General features: G+C 32.1%; 3 protein-coding genes and 1 pseudogene across 3 annotated transcripts; 2 read left to right on the top strand and 2 right to left on the bottom strand.

The window, feature by feature from the left end:
• On the top strand, nt 1-4,126 carry LOC111641037. The gene is made up of 2 exons (XM_023387142.1): nt 1-15; nt 3,351-4,126. Exon 2 carries the CDS (start codon nt 3,352-3,354, stop codon nt 3,694-3,696), a length of 345 nt encoding a protein of 114 aa, XP_023242910.1. The 5' UTR covers nt 1-15; nt 3,351; the 3' UTR covers nt 3,697-4,126.
• A 1,420-nt stretch (nt 4,127-5,546) lies between these two features.
• LOC111641026 (NADH dehydrogenase [ubiquinone] 1 beta subcomplex subunit 9-like) lies at nt 5,547-10,854 on the top strand. The gene is made up of 4 exons (XM_023387133.1): nt 5,547-5,673; nt 7,146-7,288; nt 7,367-7,422; nt 10,631-10,854. Exons 1-4 carry the CDS (start codon nt 5,576-5,578, stop codon nt 10,763-10,765), a joined length of 432 nt encoding a protein of 143 aa, XP_023242901.1. The 5' UTR covers nt 5,547-5,575; the 3' UTR covers nt 10,766-10,854.
• A 6,969-nt stretch (nt 10,855-17,823) lies between these two features.
• LOC111641355 lies at nt 17,824-19,761 on the bottom strand. The gene has a single exon (XM_023387496.1). The coding sequence runs from the start codon at nt 19,759-19,761 to the stop codon at nt 18,841-18,843; it is 921 nt and encodes a 306-aa protein (XP_023243264.1). The 3' UTR covers nt 17,824-18,840.
• Nucleotides 19,713-22,617, bottom strand: LOC111641347 (annotated as a pseudogene).
• Nucleotides 22,618-23,173: the final 556 nt, after the last annotated feature.

Genomic DNA, 23,173 nt, shown 5'->3' with positions numbered 1-23,173 from the left:
ACGACGTTATAGGAGGTACGTTATACGAAAGTTTCTACAATTTTTTCGCTACGTTATAGGAATTGTCGTTATAGGAACGTACGTTATAGGGGGGTCGACTGTATATTAGGTCGGAGTTAAATCTGAGATAAATGGTAGCAAAGTTTGGAGAAAATCCAGTGCAAAGTTTCTATCTATCTTTCAATTTAAACCCTTCTTTCAAAAACAAAATTTGCCATAACTACAGCAGGATATTTGGAAATTGTCAACATTACAGTGAATGCAAAGATATACTTGGAAATTTTAGACAATTTTGTGCTAACAACAACAGAAGACAATTCTTGATAAAGTCAGAGACACTGGTGACTCTGACTTTATCAAGATGACAATGCATTTTCCCATCCAAAACAGTATACCAATGGTTCCTAAACAAAAACATTTCATGTTTAAATTGGCCACCAAACAGCCCGGATTTAAATCCAATAAAGAATTTGTGGAATGTTTAGAAGAAACTGGTTCAGAAAAATACTGGCTTCGTCCAAATTGAATAGTGCAATTCGAACCAGCAAGAATATATCACATACTTAAAATGAAATACATTAATAAACTTTAAGAATTTCTCATTTATTCCTATTGATATAGTTGTATTTTCCGTTCGTGTTATAATCGTTTACAATAAATGATTAATAAATAAATAAATAATCATTTATATGCATTTTGACAGAACAGAGATGTAAAACTGCTTGCATTTCCCAAACGATAATGGATATTGCGTATGAAATACGTTACAAACCATGAGCATTGAAAATTTGCGATTAGATTTTGTAAGGGACAGGCTTTGTAAATTACAAGCTTATAATTTGTGTCGTTTATCTGTTGTGTACTTATCTAAGAACACTTCTTTAGATGACTGAATGCTTTCTATTACAGATGAAAACGTGATTTGGTAGGGGAGGAATACATACAATAAATTGATTATTTAATTAAAAGGTAGCTAAGAACAATGATACCGAAATCAATTATCGTGAATCCGTGCCGCAGCGTCGCAAAAATTCCATCCAATTCAATTCAAAAGACAAGTTTCTAGTATTAATGTAGAAGGCCGGATGACTGAGACGGGGCTTCGGCCTTGTCACTCTGGGAGAACCAGGAATCTGGGTGGTCGGAAAACCCCGGGATTTTCTTTAACTATTTTACTATTACCATTTTTGTATGATTTTGTTTATTTTAGTTTATTAAATTTTTCGTTATTTGTTAAAGAAATGTCTCTTGATAATTCTCTGAATCAAATCCATATCATATCCATCCGCGTGTAAAATAACTGATTAACTGGTGTCAGGTTCCTGACGTAGATCTAGAATTAATCCTCTAGATCGTTCTTAAACTTAATTTACCGCCCTCCTATAAAAAGTTAGTGAGCCTATCTCACGATCGTGTGCCCGTAAGCGGCGTGAACTTATTCTACGTCCCTGGCTTCTCACATTCTGGTTTTCAGGAGTGGGTCTAGAACTTAAAATCCCGTAGAAGAATCACATTCTGGTGTAGCAAAAGTGGAGTTTCGATCCGATTTGATTCAGATTGAGAGACAAAATAGTCGATAATTGTGATTTAGTTGATTTGATTCGAATCTTAGAGAAGTGGTTAAGTTGATTCATTTTAAGTTAATAATAAGAGTAGAAATAAGTTAAGATAATGGATAGAGATAGGGAAGAACCTCCGCGAGCTACGTTAGCGGGTAATCCAATAACGTTAGGCGGTTTAGGGGGAATGATTCCATTATTACCTACATTTTCTGGGGATATAAAAGGTCCAAAAATATCCGAATTCTTTAATGCGTTGGCGGATGTGACTAGAGTAGCAGCATGGTCGAAGGCGCAGATGCTGGCCGTTGCCAGACTGAAGTTAGTAGGCATAGCAAGAGAATTTGCGAGAAAAGATAGAAGAATACGAGAGGTAGAAGATTACGACGAGTTCAAGAAAATAATGTTGGATCGTTTCGAAAAGATTCCATATACATATAGACTACAAAAATTTTATGATTGCGTACAGACCATAGACATAGATGTGCAAACCTACGCGACTAGGTTGCAATCATTAGCAGAGGAGGTAGAGATAGAACATTAAGGGGCGAACGACGCTGAAATAGCGGTAATTCGGAGAGTCAAAGAAAAAGAACTCGATGAGAGGTTGAAGATTCAATTTTTAAATGGGGTTGACATTAAGATTAGAAAACGAGTAATGTCACGCGAACCCGAGACGTTTGACCCGGCTTTAAAAATTGCGATTAGCGAGGAAAATATAGAACTCTTAACTTCTCATCCTAGAGGCCTTTTAAAAGTAATAAAAGATTAAGATAATGGATAGAGATAGGGAAGAACCTCCGTAATAAAGCCAAACTATCGGACAACCTACGTGAATACCGCAGGTTGTCCGATAGTTTGGCTTTATTACGAAAATCGGATCGTATTAAAGAGATAAATTACGTGATACGAAACATAACGTCATTGCTGTATCACGTGACGGCTCCAAACTCCATTATATATGCACCCCAGATGCAAATTTCAGCGAATTTTTTCCTATAGAAAAACTTTGGAACTAAATTTTTTATTTACAAAATTAAAATTTCATGATCAAAAGAATGAGCGTCAAATTTGATTTCTTTTAACTGTCCGCCCCGTGAGACAAACTCGATATCCGTGAAAATCACTCTCTTTAGAAAGACAGACACGGAAATGACGAAATTCACCGCAAAATCCAAAATTTTAACATTAAATCGAGTCACTATGTAACAATAAAATTTTCTCGTTGTTGAGAGAGAATCTATTGTTGACTCGTGCGATTGTTTAATGCGAGTTCTTTTTCTAGTTTTGCTTCGTTTGCAGAGATTGTTTAAAGTAATGTAAGTTTACACAATGATCTTTGTAGATTTAAATACTCTAACTTTGATCAGAAAAATATCATGGTTGGCGGCGATGGGTTTCGAAAAGAATTGATCGGTTTCCTTCGGAGGATTCGCATTGTTCCATTGTTAAAGCAAAATAAAAATTAATAAATAGCCTACTTTAAAATCTGTTATTCCCCGCTATAGTTTATAAATTACATATATATATATATATATATTAAGACTGAAAAGGGACCTAAAATGTTATTGTAAAATATTATCATAATACATAGATTTATGCTACAAATTGTGTCTCAAGGTCATTCTGTTCCATGTTTAATTAATCCAGTGTGATAAGTCTGTCTTTGGGNAATATTATTTTCTAACAGGAATTAATCATTTTTGCATTAGAAATTTACAATTCAGATTAGAATAGGAATATTTCTCAATTAGTTCTGTTTTCACAACATTCTCTCATTTTCCTTTGCAGAATGGAGAATTTCAGAGAGTTGAAGAAGTTGCACATCTCGGACAATGCAGAGTCCGAGGATGACGCCTGGTCTTGGCCAGGTGTCATAAGGGTGCTTCCGAAAGATGAGGAGGAGAAGTGTCATACACCGGACATCAAACGGGTGGTAGTCGTAACTCCGGACGACACCGCCTCGTCTCTCGTCCAATACCTGGAGCAGCGATATCCGGAAGTTCCGGAATGGACGGTGGAGACACAGTCGGGTGAGACCGGAGTGGACAGAAAGGAGTCCGAAGAAATGGTGGAAGAGTCGGTCGAGCGTAAAAGGCCTTGGTGGAAAAGGTTGCTTTGCTGCTGGAAGATTTAAACCTCTTCTCTGGCCAGGCCTTCTTGCGCAGATTTCGACTTTCCACCGAATGCAACATCGCCACTCGGAAGTGTCCTTTCACCCGAATATGACACTCACCAGGAATTGACCTTTCACCCGGCTACGACTTAATCGACTTTCCATCCCATTTTACGGACAGATACTTCGACACCATTCGAGATTCGGTTAAAGTGCATAGAACAACGACAGTGACAACGAAATATCAAGCAGTGTTCTCGTGTTTAATTAAAGACTGTTTAAACGACTAAAACTGGCCAAAACAACTTATATTCTATAGACATTTAAACTGTATTTCATCCGGTGTTCTACTGCTAAAAACTTTCACCGCGAAATAACGAATATTCGCCACTAAAAGGCATACCAGACGAATTTAAATAAACCAAAAAATACACGTACTCGGTTTGTGTACTCCAGAATTATAATTACTTCAACAATTAAATTTGTACATAAATTTTTATATTTAATAAAACTAATTAAATTTTATATTAAATGTTTACAGATTCGATATTTATTAAAGTTGCGCATTTTTTGATGAATTTGTAATTAATAATAATGTTTATAACAGTTATGACGGATGACGAAAACAGAAAAAATGTACCCGATTCATAACGAAACAAAAATATTTAAATTTAATGAGCCAAATGTAATTTTCAAGAGAAAAATTGGAATCCATGTTATAAATAGTTCATACAAGAGTGACAGCTTAGAAGTGTCTCTATTGAAACCGTTCTGGAAGTACAGATGCCAAAAATCGGTTTCGTGTCAGGCGAAAGTTACCATTGAGCCGACGTTGTATATAGATATGGCAGTTATTTCATTAATTAAACATCCAAATTAAAAACAAAACAAAAAATTAAATTATTCAGAAGTATAGCAAACGAAAATACTTCATTATTCTAATGTAATAATTTATTCAGAGTAGAAAAAATAAGATCGAATTTTTTCAATCTTAGGCTATTGTTAAGGCGAATTCTTTCCGGCCAGCCCAACTCAGCAAGTTGCCCATTCAGATGCATGTTCCGACATAACTATGGTTTTTAACTTAGCTAGACCTAAAGCTTTGAAGGATAGAAACTATTAGGCATTTTTTGAGCGCTCGTAGTCCGACAGCAGGCTGGTAGAAGCGTTTAAGTTTCATCCTACCGCACTAGGAAACCCGAAATTGAATCTGGTTAGTCGAAAAATCACAGAAATTTTTTGGGAGTGGAATTTTTGACTTATCCGAACCAATAATAAGCTTGAAAAAAAAGGTCATCTTAGAGCGATATAGAGCAAGAAGAGTTTAAAAATGCTCAGATTGGAAATCAGACGGTCTACTGCCTCGATGAGTTATATACAGTATATGATTTTTAAATTCTTCGCCCTGTAGCACTAAGAGGTCCTTCTAGCAAGCCTATTATGGGTTCGTCCGGACCCAAATGGGACAGGGCCAGAGAGATCCGGACGAACCACCACACTAAAATTTCCTGGGGTTTTTCGACCCGAATTCGATCCCCAGTCCCCAGATCTGTAGGCTGCCGCCAAACTGCTCGGCCATCCAGCCGTTCGATAAATTATATTATTGAAATAAGGTTATTTGAGTTCAATAAAAATTGACATTTGAATAATGTTTGTATTTTTATCTCATAATGCGGTAATTTAAGTAATATTTGAACTTATTAATAAATTTCATTTCTGCCTTGCTACCATATTACTTATTTTTAAAAAGTTTCTTGTTTTAATAATATAATGCGAAAAATGAACTTCAAATATATAAATAAAGTTTAAATTTTAGTTTTTTTTTTAGAATTAAAAAAAAAATGTATGTATGAAAAAGTTTCTAACTTCGACAGGTAGAGGGCGATTAGTATAATACAACATGTCGTACCTACAAACCGCGATAAGAACTCATAGGCAAAGAGTTTGTAGTTTATATAAACAAGCGTTAAGAACTGCCGATGATTGGTCTCATGATAAGTAAGCCTTTCTTTTTACTTATAAGTATATAAGCAATAATTTAAAATGTAATTATAGAAGTGTTTGTAGGAATGATTATCAAGGTGAAATAGATGAATAAATGTCCAAATTGTGTATTTTTAATCCTGTAAATCAATTTTTTTCAGAGTTATTTTACAAAGTGAATAAGTTAACAAGTTAAAATCATTGAAATACATATCCTAGCAGCCAGAGCTTGCAAAATACTAAAAATATGTTTCAAATTCAAATACTTGGTATAAGTTATTTGTTTATTAATAAAGAAGCATTCTATGATTTTTTTTATCCCAACAATATTTTGTGCCTTTTACTGTTGAATTTCGGTTATTATTTCTGTATTGAAAAGAATATTTTATCACCATCACTCCTTCCCCACAACAATCATGAGATACAAGAGCATCTGGACTAGCAAGCACCCTGAAAAGTGTAAATTTCATCAACACAAAGTCCACTATAACTACACTGGAAATTTAAATGGTCTGCTCCAGATAATGTATCCCTTTCTTTGTTTTACTTTCCCCTTTTACAGAAGAAATTTGCTACAAATTTTGACTATATGTAAGGCTGAGCACATTTTCAGCTAAATTTCTTTTTACAGATTCTTTTTTAGCCATATAGTCTTTATGAAATAAAGACTATAATGCTGTTAATCTTCCTTCCTGTTTGAAGCATGTTATGGAAGAACTTTGCTGTTTTGTTGCTATCTCAATTTCTGATATTTCCTCTCTAGAATAAATTATTGGTATTTGGTATCACACAAACACAAACTCTCTCTCTCTTTGCATTACATACCACTACCTTAAGAGAACATAATAATGAATGTGTAGAAGAAGGCATGATTCTTATTCCTGTGCTGCAATGTAGGGATACATAAGTTGAGAACCAGGATTATCAGAAAATTTCAAGTTCTTTGGCTGTTTAAAATTTATATTAGAAATGGGACCAAGAATACACTGAAATATAGTAAATAAATTATGAGAGGCTATATAAACCTGAAAGGTAAATCATTTTTTGTAAAACTAACATCTTTCTTTGATTGGATCCATTGACATAACTGAGAAGTACAGTACATGATATACTCTCTTGATGATATAGCCTCTACTGCAAATAGCGGTGCAACAGTAAAACTGTCTCTCTCTCCAATTCTGTAATAATAGAATAACATATTTAAAAAACAACTTATGCACTCATATGAAAGTTTTCTACTTGTGAAATGTATGTTCCATTTGTATTAAAAAACTGATATACCCAGTTATACATAAACATTTTCCAGCTAGAATTTGCCATCTTTTTCATGGGAACCAGCACTGTTTATTGACTTTAAATTAGAAATAAGAAAATAAATTAGACTATATTTTTATATTTGTTAAGTTTTGCTTTTAATTGCTATTTTTACATTATCCTGTATTAAATTAACTCCTATCTTTATTTTAAAATTATTTTTTATTTTTCAGACCATCATTTCGTCTTGCATCTGCTATGATAAGACAGCGATTTGAAGAAAGCAAAAATGAAACTGATGTTAGGAAGGCTAAACAATTACTTGAAGCAGGTGAAGAAGAAGTATTTCGAGCTCAACATTATCAACCTTATCAATGTATGAATTTTAAATATGGTTAAATTTTATATTCTGAAATTTATAAGAACTTTATTAATTAATAACAATACTCAACAGATGCTAATTCTCCTGGAGGTGTAGCACATGGACGAGAGGTGCCTTCTCCTGACTGGGTGATTAAATAATAGATTTATTACATTTTACTTGTTTGTTATTTAATTTTTATTGTAATGTTATAATTAGTAGAACAGTAATAAAATGAAACAATCACTACACAGTGAAATATCAGTATAACAAACTTGTGGAGACCATTGAAATATTTTCATTATACTGAAATTTTGTTATATTGATATACAGTCAAAAATGCAAGGATAAAAGCAGTTTATTCATAATAAAAGAATTGCTTACATTTTGAAGTAAATTGCATTTTTAAAAACTCTTTTATTTATAAGTATTTATATGGAACCAAATTTCACATTTTTAGAATGTAAGTTTTAATATAACTTACATTCTAAAAATGTGAAATTTGGTTCCAATATTAAATATAGAATAAAAATTTATAATCTAATAATAATAATCACGAGTGAACAACTAAAATAACAGTATAGTGGTACTGATACTGAGTGGTTCTGTAATTGTTATTTCTGCTTGAAGTTATTTTCTGCTAAAAAAAAAAAAAGTAATTTTTGTTTGTTGGGCTGCAATTTGAAAAAATTGTAGACCTGTAAATTCCCATTGTTGTCTGTCTGCCTGTCTGTCTTTCCTTAATCTGGAGAATGGAGTTACATAGATGAAAGCTGAGATGATATGGAAACTTAGGGGCAGGAGGCCCTGATATGAGAACTTCTGATGTAAACTGGAAGTCATGTTATTTCAGTTCAAATATTTCCTCCATGAGGTGTTAGATAGATGACTAGCATGACTCTATTGTTAAAGGAAAAATATTATGTACAGGGCCAAGCCACTACTAATTTGAGGTGGAGAGCATATATTTTAAATTAAATACATTAAAAATTGCCTGGCATTGTGACAAAGTCACAATGCTTGTATAATCAAAGTTTTCAATAAAATTCTGCACTGTAACAGAGAATTTCAGTAGGCTGTTAGGCACATGTTTTTGTTTGATTCCCTTTTACACATTATGTAATATTTTTTTATTCTCTTCCAAAAAAAAACTGCTTTTGTGTTTTCATTTTTCTCATAAACTTAAAAGAAATAAACTGTAGAGTAATAGCATCAAAACAAAACCATAACTAAGAATTAAAATTAGTGTTGCCAGACTGTTTGGCATAATATTAATCGTTTACTAAAAATGAATGATTTAGGCACTTAGAGATTTTGTTATAATGAAACTATCCTTTTATAATGGCCAGAATTTTTATTACGTTAAACTGAAATTTTCATTATAATGGTATTCATTAAATTGAAACATTTTCATGTTGGGATGAATATGAAACTGTCAGAGAATGCAAGATAAATTTGTTATACTGAAAATTTCATTAAAATGACGTTTGTTATACTGATTGTATACATATGCATTGTCTAATACTTCAGATACTATGTCAAGTAAGTCATCAATGAATAAAATTAACTATATTAAGTCAATGAACCATCAACTATTAAAAGTTTATGATAAAAATTTCTTGTTTCTAAATGATACTATTTTTCTAAAAGTTTGCTGCCATTATGCATATATGGTGACTGAACATACAGAACTGTTTTTACTGAGCAACTGCTAGTACTAAATAGTGATTATCAATACTTTTATGCTGTAAAAAATAAATAGAAGAAATTAAGTCTTTATATTTTGTCATATCCAATCACCGTGAACTGTCTTCTAGTCATTGGTGTGTTACAGCTTCATGTCACCCAGGCAGATTTGAATTAGGGGCCCCCATGTAGTGTTGACTTTAGACACTTTTCTTCAATAGAATTTTTTTGGGGAAATATTTCCTTGTAACGGATTGGTTTGGAACCCCAGGCAATTGATCTTTCTGCCCATAGGGTAACATGCCATTGCTTCCATTATAGAGATGGTGAACATGATGAAAGTGAAGACATTTTAGTTTCTTCTACATATTTTTTACTGTATAAATGTCATCAGCCATTTTAATTGAAACTTTTTATGCTATTTGCTGGTATTGGTGTATTGCTGCATATCAGCTGAACAATAGTTATAAATGTAATTATACTTAGAAATAAGACTAAAGTGTAACAAGATTTCATATACAGTAAGTCCTCAGTGCCATTTTTTTCATTTGTAATTCTTCAATTTATTGACTGTTGAACACAAGATTGTGTTATTAATTAAACACTTGGCTTTTTTCCATCTTTATTCAGTTGATACGGGTACTTCTACACGTTTCGGGCACTTAGCCCCTCATCAGTCAACATTAAACACACAATGTATGCAATGACACTTATACAGCACAAGTTTTCATTCTCCCAACTAGAAGGATAAGTTGACTGTATCAATGCTATAAAATCTACATACAGTACATCTAATTAAACAATAAAACACTATATAAATATACAAGCTTATATGGGTATAAAACAAAGATGTACTAAGTTTGATCTAGTGCTGTTTCTTACTGTTAAGTAGATGCAATATATCTTCCATTCTCGTATCAAAGTTGATGAATATATTGGCTGACTTCTTTCATTTTTTACTTTGGTACATCACAGAATCAGAGAAACTTCTTTTAACTTACTATAGTATATTTTATTTGTTTTCAGTTCATCACACAATATTGAGCTTGGTTGCTGTTTCTGTTAATTTGCATTTTCAACCATTTATGACAGTCGGAATTTACATAATTATTGGAATAGCCAAATAAATTATTTTAAAAAAAATTTTCTAAAAAATTGGTTAAAAATATTGTAAATGTAATTTTTACTTATTTTTACGCTTAAGTTTCTTATTTATACAATTTTTGGAGTTTATAATAGCCACACTTTCTTTGAATTTTCTATTATATGTATTCTTTTCTTTATATAAGATTTTTACATTAGTTTTATCTATATTACAATTATTTAGTAGGCAAAATTCTTTAATTTATTATTGTTGAATTTTTTTATAAACAGTAAAAGTGATTTCTTTGAAATGGGAAATAAATGCTAGAGGTTGCAAACATGATCCAATAAGAATAATGACAAACAAGTTATAATTCATTTATTAGTTAACCTGTATAGCAAAACAAACTGTACTGTAGTGTATTGTGAATGCAGTGTTATTTCGTTTTATTAAAAAATAATCTGGATCAAAAAAGATTTTTGGATAGCAACATTGAATAAATCTTTTGTTTTATTTTTTGTGTATTTTCTTATACTTAAATCTTATTCATTTTAAAATTATATAACAAAAATTTTATATAAATTTAGGTTATAGATTTCTGGCATCCATTAGAAAAGGCTCAATATCCAGAATATTTTGCTCGAAGAGAACAGAGAAAAAAAGAATATGTAGAAAGATGGGAAAAACAATTTGGTAAACCAGATAAAGCAGATTATCATTAAAAATTATAAATTAATAATAAATTTGAATACAAAATAATTAACACATATTCTTTATGAATTTAGAAATGGAAAGTTTAAATTCATTTTAAATGTATTTAGACATGTAATTAGATTATTGTAAAAATAAAAATGATTTTGATCTTTCAGTCTTTTGTCATAATTGAAATATTTATTACTGCAGTAAGTTGTAATTAACTCGATTGTCTTGGATCTCTAACAAAAGATACTGAAAGCACCCATCAATACATGAGCAACTACAGCTTGTCGGTGCCATATTATCCTAAAAACATTTCTAAGATCTTACCCAAACTCAAACCAAATTCCCAAAGTGGCATGCAGAAGCCTTAATTGTCTCAGCTAATGAAAACATTAATAAAACCTTTGTTTTTCTGAAAAAATATTCACCATCAAATAAAAATAATTGGTTGGCTGGTGCTTTTGTTAAATAAAAATTCCAACTTCTGATAAAATTATGGTTTTTGAATTTGTATATTGAAAAATAGAATATTTAATGACAAAAATTATGACAATACAGATACTTCTGTCTTAATTTTATAAGTTAAATAATATGAAAACTATAAAAAATAAATGATATTGTCAGTGAACATTTTCAAAATTGTGTACGTGTGCACATGATTGACTGACAAAGAAAAAAAATTGCTTTATCTTTTTACTGTTGTAAGTTACTACTTGTAAGTAAACTTTATTCAAAGACTAAATTTTTCAAAATTATAAATATCAGTTTAATTGCTTATATTGTAACTTATTTTCCAATTCAGATGGATAACTGAATAATAGATGATACTTAAATACAATTATTACTAGTTAAAAAGTGCTGTTTGTTAGATTATTCATAATTGTTGAGGAAATAATTTCTAATATTTTGATTCTTTAAGCATTACAAGTGTTTGATAATGATTAAAATTGAAAATATCAATCAGTAATTTGACATATTTCTGATGATTCTATGTTTATCAAATTTTGAATTATTTTTAAAAATATTTCTTGATTGAGTTTGATGCTTGAATAATTTGAAAATTATCCAAGTTAAGAAATTGTGTATTTACAAAGTATTTTTATAGCAATTTTCTAGTGTTACCCTAAAAAATAATTTTCTCTTCAGTTGCTAGACATTATCACTTGTCATCAAAGATCTATTTAACCAACTTGAATATAATAACATAAGTGGTTTCATAAATCTTGTATATTTTGTTTTGCCAACATTTTTTCTTATAATTAATCTGTAGAATTTTTCACTTCATTAATTATAATATATTCTTGTCAGTATCAATGTTTATTTTAATTTATTCTGAATTTTGAAAATTTTGTATCCATTTAGATAGTGTTTACACTACTTTACATTTATTTCGAATTTATACATTGGTAAATAGCAAATTAAATGATCAAAATAATGTAAATAATATAATTCAAAGGGANGGTCCAGAGCCTTTGTTGACTCGACAAAGTTTATAAGTGCGTTAAAGATCTTCTTATTTCTAACTAAGACGTTGTGGTCGCAAGGCCAGTTGTATCCCTCCTGTAACACTGTCCTGAGTAGATTCGTCCTATGTTGGGTGTATTGGTTGCAGTCGAATATGAGATGCTGTGCGTCTTGTTGCGAAGTCCCATTGCACTGACAATGTGGGGAGTTCCTGTGCCCAAATCTGTTTAGGTAGGTCAGGAAATTCTCGTGGTTGGTGAACAATTGAGTAGTTCTAAAGTTAATGCTGAGGTGTTGAAGCTGTAGTCGCTGTGCAATGTCTGGGAAGAAGCTGAAGGTTGTCCTTCCTGTCTCATCTTCTTCCCAGTTGCGCTGCCAAATGTTGATCATAGTGTTCCAGATGAGTTTCTTGGTTGCCACCAACGGAATGTCTTCGAAGGCAATGTCAGTAGTACTCGAGTAGACCTCTCTAGCAAGGCGATGGCGCGATTCAAGTATAGATTAGGATGTTTCAAATTTTTATAAGATATTATTATTTATTGTGAAATTTTGCCGCCCCCTAAAAAGTGCCGCCCGGGGCGGGCCGCCCCCACAACGGTACGCCACTGTGTGGCTGTCGTATTTAGCCCAAAACGTGTACGGCGAATGGTTGAGCGCCACCATCTGACAGTTCTGGACAGTCGATAATGGCATTTGCTACGTCTAGCAAGGCAAGTAGATGATCGGCTTTACCTTCTTCATTTGTTTGTATTTGTTGTTAAAATTATGATTTATTTTATTAAAATAATGATTATTTAAGAAGTTATGAATAATATTGTAAAGAAACAGATGATTTTAATCCAGAAATTATTTAATTATTCAATTTTTTAGTAAGTGATGTAGAATTTACATATATTTGCATTCATAATAGCTTATCTTAAGGTATGTTTGTTCTTCAATGGTATCTTCTACCATCAACAGCATAATACGTTTGTAAATTTTTTAAAAATTAATTTTCTGAGCTGTTTCGAATTTACATAAGTCACTACTTTCCTCAACAAAAGTAGTCCTATTGTATGAGGTAGTCCTATTGTACAGTAGGAAACACTACGCTAATTAAAAATAATTTAGTGTTATTAAACATGCTATAAATACTTTAAAATAGTTTAATTTGTTTATTTACCTTCGCTTGGGAAATTCGTTGTCAAATGGTTCTGCCATTTTTTCAACAAATTTCCCGTGAGTCAATGCGCGACATTCATTGAGTCACGTGATGTTGTGAACATCCACCACAATGATTTTTTATTGGAGTTAAAACGTAAACCATGTACTTCTGTTTGCCGTGTAGAAGTAATGTTTGAACTTCGGCCGCAACCTCTCTATTATCTAGAATCATGCTTTCAATTTATTTACTCTAATACTAAATTATTAATTTTAATCTAAAATACATATGTTAAATTGTGATATTTTTGTAATTTCTCTTAAATTTTCAAATTAATTGTCTTTAATATTTAATTAATGAACTTTATATATAAATATTATTAAAAACTTTTGATTCAGGTTCTCATGATTAAACGAGAATTATCAAAAGATGAAAAACTTAAAAATGAAAATTGGGAACGTTTTCTTCCAAAATTTAAATCAAAGAATATTAGTAAAAGAAAACAACCAAAAAAGAAACAAAAGAAAAAACCATATACGCCTTTCCCTCCTCCACAACCTGAAAGCAAGGTCAGTATTAATTTATGCTAGATAATTTATATTAGATAATTAGACAATAATTTTGCTGATTAAAATTTTAGGAACCAGTCTTGTGACACATTATTTTAATTTATGCTTTCACTAAAATAATAATTAGATTAAATTTTTAGGAAAGTATTTTACTTCTATTAGATTATTTTAAATTGCTAAGGAATAATGTTTTATTAAAGTATAAACATAAGAAAAAGTCAATTATGTATTATTTAATTGTATTTCTTATTAAGAAATTCTATTACTATAATTTTTTGCATATATCTAGCATAAACTTAATGGAAAATTGTTAGAACAAAAGTAAAAACTTTGCATGACCAATACCATGGAGAGTCACTCCTTTGAGACATAATATTTCCTTTTTACTTAAAAGCATAAGCTATGTATGCTAATAATGAAATGTTTAATATTAAATGAATTAAATTGTGATTGCTGGAGGAAATTAAATGATTTTTTATTACTGTAATATTTTTGTTTCAATATGAATCCTCTTCAGTATTTTGAACATCAGAATATTGAATACAAATTGGAGGATAGAATATTTTTGAAGCACCAGTTGGTGTACATGCACAATATGTACTGGAACAGATTTGAAAATATAACTAAAAATACAATATAAATGAAAAAAAACAAAAAGAATAAAATAAATCTATAAATGAAGATGTTTGTTTTTTTGCTACACTCTCCTAGGTCATTCAACCAATTGCTACAAAACTTGGCAGTTATGTAAACATACTTCTAACTTAGATAATGTCATACAAATCACTCCAAACAAAATACTGTTTGGATTTCTATACATCAATTAACTTCTGTCTACATTCAGTTGCTGGCTTTACATGTGACACAATCTACTGGCAAAAAAAATTTAAAAATAATAAAGTAAATATAATTCATATAAAATTATATAATTTAACGAGCAATTATTTTATTGTGACATTATCACAATGCCAACTGCAATTTTTAATCATATTTTTAATTTAAAATATATGTTCTCCACTTCAAATTAATAATTTCTTACTCCTGTATATCATACTTTTTCTGTTATCAATAGCTAGTCATCTATATAACTCCTTTCAGGGAAAAATTTTTGAATTGAAATAATGCAACTTCCGATTCTATAAACTTGTTATTTACGAGGACATACTTCCCACATAGTTTACAGGCATTCTGATAATGTTCTTAAAACAGGTTTTACCACATACATTTTTTAAATTTATAACACTGGATGTAACAATTATTGCAATAGGTACTTTGTAAGCCCTTTACTTAAAAATAACTTTAACACTTTATTATCACTTAAAAACAACTATTAAAAACAACAAGTTTTTATATAAAGTCTTTTGGACATTAAGGTTAGCAACTTCAATCACTTGCTGGGTTATCACAACCTATCCAACATGGATCCCTTTTCAAATATTAATAGTAGATTGTATTAATTAGTAGTCATTGACCATCCTCTCTTCCAGGAGGAGGTCAACAACTATATTTGGTCGAATAAGCTTGAATCATCTTCCTGAACAGTCCCTTCTGTCTATGGATAAGTGGTATGGTGGCATTTCAATAGGATAATTACATAATACAAAGTTACCAGTGAGCATAAAATACGTTTTAAGGGGTTTTTGAGGGTCCCAAGTTTAAATCTTAGGTCTGTTTTTTTTGCAAAATTTGGTTCATTGGCAGATATCCATTTGATATTCACCTGTGAATGGTAAAGTATGCCATAGTTAACATTAGAAAGAAACTATGGTATCTTAAAAAATTTAAGATATCATATTTTCAATTCCTGTCTGCTTGACCAATGAAATTGTGCCATTTTGTACCATCCACTTGGATGGTACAAAATGGTACACTTATGGTACAAAATGGTCCACTTGGATGGTACACTTATAAACATGACAATGGTAAGCTAAAATAACCAAACTCTTTATAAGGTTTTTGTTTTAATGTTTATTGTTCTTATATTTTGCCTGGGCAATGTCAGGCTTATCTGTTAGTTTAATATAGAGCTTTTGCTAAACTCTTGTTTGGAGATACATATTGTATTAAGTACAGTGAAGTGCAAGAATGACTGGGATACCTATCGAATATTTGGTAGGTCTGCCTCTGGATCATAGAATTACAGAAATACAAGGCATGGACTCCACAAGCTTTCTGATCTCTTGACAATGAACACCATGTCTCCTGATGACCAGTCCACAATTCTGTAATATAGGTGGCCCATCTCTGCTGTGAATTTAATAGTGCATGGCATCCCATATATGCTCAATAACATTCATATCTGTTGAACAAGGAGCCCAATTCATGATTGCAAACTTGGATGAATTAGTATTAGGAATAGTTCAATAAAACACAAGATTTGAATTTATTCATAAAAATTTATTTTGTTTCAAAGTACTTTCAAAGTAATCCTCTTCCACTACAATGCACTTATGTGAACATTTTTTACAATTTTCAAAACATGCTTCAAATAAATTCTTCATAAATTCAAACACCTCAAGTGTTTGAATTTATTACACTACATAGTGTTTAAGATTTAAATGCTTTAACGTCTTTTTTTTAAACCCCTTCAGAACTTATAGCAAATTTTATTTTATGGCATCAATCAGCTAAAAGCAGTTACCATGAAGTGGAAATTTTAGTCAAGGAAACAGGGAAAAGTCACAATGTCATATCAGATGAACATGGAGCATGTAGAATCATATTTGTTGAATTTTTGGCCAAAAATTCATGAACAAGAGCATTGTGAGCAGGTGCATTATTGTGGTGTGAAATCCATGCGTTTTCTCACCACAAATTGCTTCTTGCAAACATCACAAAATGCTCAAATAATATTTTTCATTGACTGTTTGGCTAGTTGGAAGGAATTTGTGATGCACAACACCACAACAATTGAAGAAAACAGTCGATACAGTATTGAGTTTTGACTGATTTTGACATCTTTTTGGTCTTGCTTCATCTTTCGAATGTCATTCACTCAATTATGAGCTGTTTCAGTGTCAAAAGTGTAGATCCATGTTTCATCACCTGTAATGATTTGTTTTAAGAATGATTCACCTTGAGAAAGCATTTCCATGGCCACTTGAACACATTGTTGTTTTTGGAAAAATTAGACATTTTTGGGATGACTCAAGAAGTGACATGCTGCAAACATAAGTCTAAAATTATTTGACAGGATCTAAATTATACTGGAACATGTTCAATACTGTCTGTGATTGTTAAACAATGATCACTGAGCACTAAATCACTGACTCAAGCAAAGTTGTTGTTCATCTGTTGAAATGGATGGTCTACCAGAGTGTAGTTCATCTTTGACACATTCTCTACCTTCCTTGAATATTTTGTACCACTTAAAAACTTGTTTTTATAGACTGTCATCACCAAATGCTTTTTGCAACATTTCCAATGTTTTTGTAGCATTAATTCCATTGTGAAAACAAAATTTAATGCGCATTCTTTGGTCAATTACACTCAACATTTTGAAAAATTGCCGGTGCAAAAATTTTTTACATCCAAAACAAGTGTGTGTTTGCAAACAAAACCAGATAATGACATACAGATTGCTGCTAGATGTCAAAGTCATATCAAATGATGACAGTGCCCTTTTGCAATTGTACAGTTTAAATGAACCATTTACAGTTCTTTTTGATCACAGTAATATATTAAATTTTTAAAAATTTTTTTCATTTGTATTGTATTGTATTAGTAATGTATTTTTAGTTATAATTTTCTAATCTGTCCCATCATGTATAGCACATGTACACTAATTGGTTTTTTAAAAATGTTCTAACTTTCAATTTCACTATTTTGATGTTTGAAATGCTGAAGATGACTTGTTATGTTACAGTAATAAAAAAATCATTTGTTTCCTCAGCTAGTAGTTGTGATTTTATTTATTTAATTATGGTGTCAAGTTCCAAGTTGGATATTTTAATATTTGCAAATTTTGACAAACCATCAAAAGAAATATTAAATAAAAAGGTTGTTGTAAGGTGCAAAGTAACATGTCCAAGGTATGGGATATAAACACACATTCACTCCCTATTAGCCTAATTAACCAATAAGGCTTTGAAGACTAATCCTGATTGTGTTGTATTTGCTTACATTATCGTCAGCTTTTCTAATTGTGACTGTAATAAACTATTCCTTATCTACAGATGTTGAGTGGAAGGAAGTAGGTACACTCTGCATATTAAAGTGCTGATGGTTGCACCTTAAGGTGCTGGGAATAATTACAGTGCAAATTAAATTTGTGATAAACTCCAAAGGTAAGTTCTGTATATGATCTAAATATATGGAGATCCAAAAAGACTGAATGCACTGACTGACTTTCCCAGACTGAATGCACTTTATTTCTTCCGAAAAGCTTATTGTTTGAACATGTTTGATGATGCGGATTAATCCTTCTCTTAATTCCTTGGTTGTAAGATGCCCATAGATTCTATAAGGAGGTGATAATTTTGTATTTGTCATAAATCTTAGGCACCAAGCCTTGGTTTGTTGAAGTTTTACAAATGATGATATTTTAGAAATGACAGGCAGCTCTTCTATGCTTGTGCAAACACTACAAGTAGCATGTTTACACTCCTCCCTTAATGCATCACAAATAGGTATATTCTTGGTGAATGGGCTGTCATTGGATATCAGCCATTCTGGACCATTCCACCATAAGTCACATCTGAAAGTATATTCTCTGGGATGCCACTCTAGACATAAAATCTTTATCATTTTAGTTCCACTAGTTGTATGAGACATGTCACCTAACGAACCGCTATGCACATCCTTTAATATAGATGGTTCACTTGTGAACCATTCGTTGAGCTCAAATCCACCTCTACCTAATAATTGAATTAATTCATTAATCAGTTCCTTACCCATTTCAGAGTTGTTTACACCAGTCAACATGTCATCCACAGAAATTTCGCAATACTATTTTTGAGGCTCTCGGAAACTCTACACTCTCATCAATCGCTAACTGCTTCAAAGCTCTCGTAGCCAAATATGGGGCTAATGTTGTTCCATAAGTGACATTGTTAAGATGAAAAGTTTGTATTGGCATTTCTGAACTCTCTCTCCAAACTATTCGTTGAAAGTCACAATCCTGAGGTCTAACTTTCACCTGTTGATACATCTGCTTGATATCAGATGTTATTGCAATATTGTGACAATGAAATGTTAAAAGAATACTTATAAAATCTTCCTGGATTTTTGGACCAATCATTAAGGTATCATTAAGTGAAGTACCTGATGAAGATTTTGTGCTGCCATCAAATACTACTATCAACTTGGTCATTAAACTTGATTCCTTTATTATATAATAATGAGGGATAGAATAATGTTGATTTTCTAAGTCTCTACAATTAGGTGAGATTATCTCCATGTGTCCTAATGACAAATATTCCTGCATAAATTGTCGGTACTGATTATAGATATCTGGCATTGTTGCGAGTCTCCTTTCTAAACTGTAAAGTCTTCTAAGGGCAGCAACACGAGCATTTCCTAATGCCTTTCTATCGGGTTTAAAGGGTAACGCAACATAATATTGTCCGTGATCATCTCTCCAAACATTTTTCTCGAACTGAATTTCACACAACTTTTCCTCAGTACTTAATAATTGAGATGAGGGAATATTTTCAAGTTCCCAAAATGATCTCACTAACTCATCCGTACTTATACACGAATAATTCACCACAACTCTGTTGGGCTCATGGGATTCAAAGGTCACCTTGCCTGAGATAATCCAACCCAATTTAGAACTCAATGCAAATGGACAGCCCAAACCATGTTTAATTAAATTTTCATTGATTAACGACAGAAATACATTCATGCCAAACAGGATATCTATATTCCTTGAAATGTATCTGCCAAAATAAGATCATCAAAATCAGTGCAAATCTCTGAAGGTAATGAAACATATGGAAGCCTTTCTGTGACTCTTTCTATTACAAAGGCAGAAGTAGACGCATGCAATTCACTTTTAAAATGTGAAGTGAATATCAATTCAACCTTTCCATTGCTCATAGTGGTAAATGCGCGTAGACATGAAACCAAAATTGTACTGTCCCTTACATTTAATCCTAATTTTGTCACACACTCTTTAGAAATAAATGATTTCTGACTTCCTGAGTCTAATAAACATTGACAATCTACCCATTCATTGTTGAATTTAAAACCTTAATTTGAGCAGTACATAATAGAACTTGGTTGTTTACAGTCTTTCTTGACCCTCCTTCACAATATGAGGCACAAATTGACTTACAAATTGTCTCTTTCGTCATCTCAGGAATAGCTAGACTTGAATTCATGGATGGAAAACTGGTTTGTGAATTTGACTCGGACCTTAGAGATGGAATTTCTTTCCCTTCCATAACATGAGAGTGAGTTGTGTCTTCTCTTGCAGTTTAAACAAGAAACATTGACAGTGCAATTTCTCACTCTGTGATTTTTCAACAAACAATTAAAACACAAACCTTCCCTTTTTGCTAATTCTATTCTGTCCTGTACCTTAAGCTTCTGAAATTTAGCACATTTGTATAAAGCATGGTATCTCTTACAGCATGCACATCGTCCCTTCATTTGAGACGAGCGAGATGTAACCTTAGGCATGAATCTTTTATTAGTCTGAGTTTTGGTTGGCTGTAGAGTTTTAACATGACCCTTCAAAAATTCTAATAAGTCATTTAATGGAGGAATATCATCACCCTTAAGTGAGCGCTCCCACCAGCCTCTGGTTGTTGAATCCAATTTAAATTGAATGATGAACACAAATAATATGCTCGAGAACTCATCTGTATTAAAACTTAGAGCTTCTAAGGATCGAATACACTCTGTAGTTGAGTCAACAATATTTAAAATCTGTGCCACAATTTCATAATTTAATGTTGGCAAACTCAATATCTTCTTAATTAATGAAGCTACCAATTCTCTTTTCCGAAAATATCATTGGGAAAGTAGTTCCCTTGCAATTTCGAAATTTCGATCACAAATGGATAGGGACTGTATAATTTTTAAAGCTTCTCCTTTTAATGAACACTTTAAATACTGTAGTTTTTGAGCATCTGACAATTTTCCATTGTTTGTAATAGCTGCTTGGAACAGGTCACTAAATGGCAGCCATTCCTCAAAACTACCACTAAATGAGGGAAATGTCAATTTAGGTAATTTTAAATCTGACATTTCACTAGCTTTATCAACGTTGGAGATACTATTACTAATTTCCAATTTTAGATTTGTTCTATCTATCACTAATATCAACTCATCAATCGAATCTTGTGCTATTTGACTTTCCTCAATGTATTGTTCTATTTCGTCCTCCTTACAAATATCAAACAGTCTATCAAAGACTTCCTTTAATTAATTAGCAATTGCACCCAATTTTGAACAGTAAAGATCAAGTTGCACACCATCTGAATTGTCAACATTCCCTAGAATTTTCTCTCTTATTCTAATAAGACTACTCTTGACAACTCTCTTTTTTATATACAATGTTTTTAGATCCATTTTTAATAAACTAGAAATATCATACCTGAACAACTAAAGCAAAAGATCCTTTAACTAAAGCAATAGTCCAACGTCCAACTCTTGAAGTAGATCTTCACTCCAACTGAAAGGTCGTCTCTATCCAATTTACTCCACTGCACTCAACACTATCTTTATCCCATCCGCTCTATCCACGCCATCTGCACTGCACTCAACATTACCACCATCTGCCTCTGCACTCAACTTTACCACCATCCGCCTCGACGGACTAGAAAATGTTGTATAAAAATGATGTTGTGATGATGGTGGTGTAAAATGTTCCCGTTTACACGATCTAAAAGAACACAGTACACACTTCCTTTCTAACAATAACAACACAATTACACTTTAATGTCTCAATTGAGCAAGTGACACTCTGGCACTCCACAATCAAGCAACATTCTGGCACCCGACAATTATTTGATAATTACAATACTGGTTCCTGACCAGCCACACAGCTACCCACTCTGGTTAGCTCCCCGGTCAGTACACAACACTGACTCGACCCACCCAAAAGGGAAGCGCACAAATTTTCCCTCTCTAGGTGGGACAATCTCCCCTGCATTCTTAGGGATACTATTACCTCACCCACCTGACATGTGTGACAAAGCTATGGACTGTCCATCAACACTTGCTGACATCCACACACCTGACGCATGTTACAATTGAACTTAACAGAAGCAATTATTTTAGTTTTTAGGTGCAATGCCTCTTGGACTGCTAAGACCTGTTACACCACAAAAAAGCTTTGTTGAGAAGCTGGGCATTTGCTGTGTTCAAAACAGTAATGCTAACAAATACCCAGCTCAAAAGTTGCTTGTTCTCCTGCCAGTCTTGTGGCAATTCTGGGCTGTTGTTTGCATTCAGATGCACAGGTTATTTTTTTTTCTTAAACCTTGTGCATCATGATGACATAATACCCCCAGTAGAATTTGATAGTGGAAGAAAATTAAAAAATAATAATAATTAAAATTATAAGTACCAGTACAGTACCTTTAAAATCATCCTGTTTCATTCTCTCTGACATTTTTGGCCTTTGTGCAAATTGAAATAGCAAAACTCTTCATCTTTTATTTACCTGGCTATTCACCCTAAATGGTAAATTTGCTTCTAAAAGTGGGCAGAAACATTTGTAACTTCTTTTTGTGCATTTGAAATGTGGCATCCTCTTTAATTTGTGTTTTTCTTTGAGCCATTGCCTAACATTTTTTTCATCTATTTCAAATACATGACCAGCAGCTCAATTGCTATTACTTTAGGCATATTTGCTACTATTAGTTTGAATTCATTTTTGTAGTTTTTACATTTAATCATGATTGATCATCAGCAGTAGTAGATGCACCACTTGCATTAGATATCTCTATAGCATTAGATATCTCTATAGCAAGAGTAGTAGTAATAGTAGTACAGTAGAACCTCGAAAACTCGGCCTAATGTGGACCGAAGGGTGGCCGAGTTTGTGAAAATGCCGGGTTATCGGGAATGGGGTTAAAAAAGGATAAGTATGCGTGTTTCCTCAGAAAATACTGTACTGTACTTGTATGTATTGTTTGCTTGAGAATACAACAAAGAATAAACTGCCCAAATACCCTTAAACAAAGGAAAAGTACGTACTTTATGAAGGCATAGCCTTTACTACATGAAAATGAGCCTTTACTACATGAAAATGAAAATTAATGAATACACTGTGTACAGTAATTTACCTGATAAGACAGACTTCA

The sequence above is a fragment of the Centruroides sculpturatus genome, unplaced genomic scaffold, assembly GCF_000671375.1.
Source record: "Centruroides sculpturatus isolate CEXI.00-Female unplaced genomic scaffold, Cexi_2.0 scaffold101, whole genome shotgun sequence".
Lineage (NCBI taxonomy): Eukaryota > Metazoa > Arthropoda > Arachnida > Scorpiones > Buthidae > Centruroides > Centruroides sculpturatus.
This window is presented reverse-complemented; position numbering and strand designations above follow the sequence as displayed.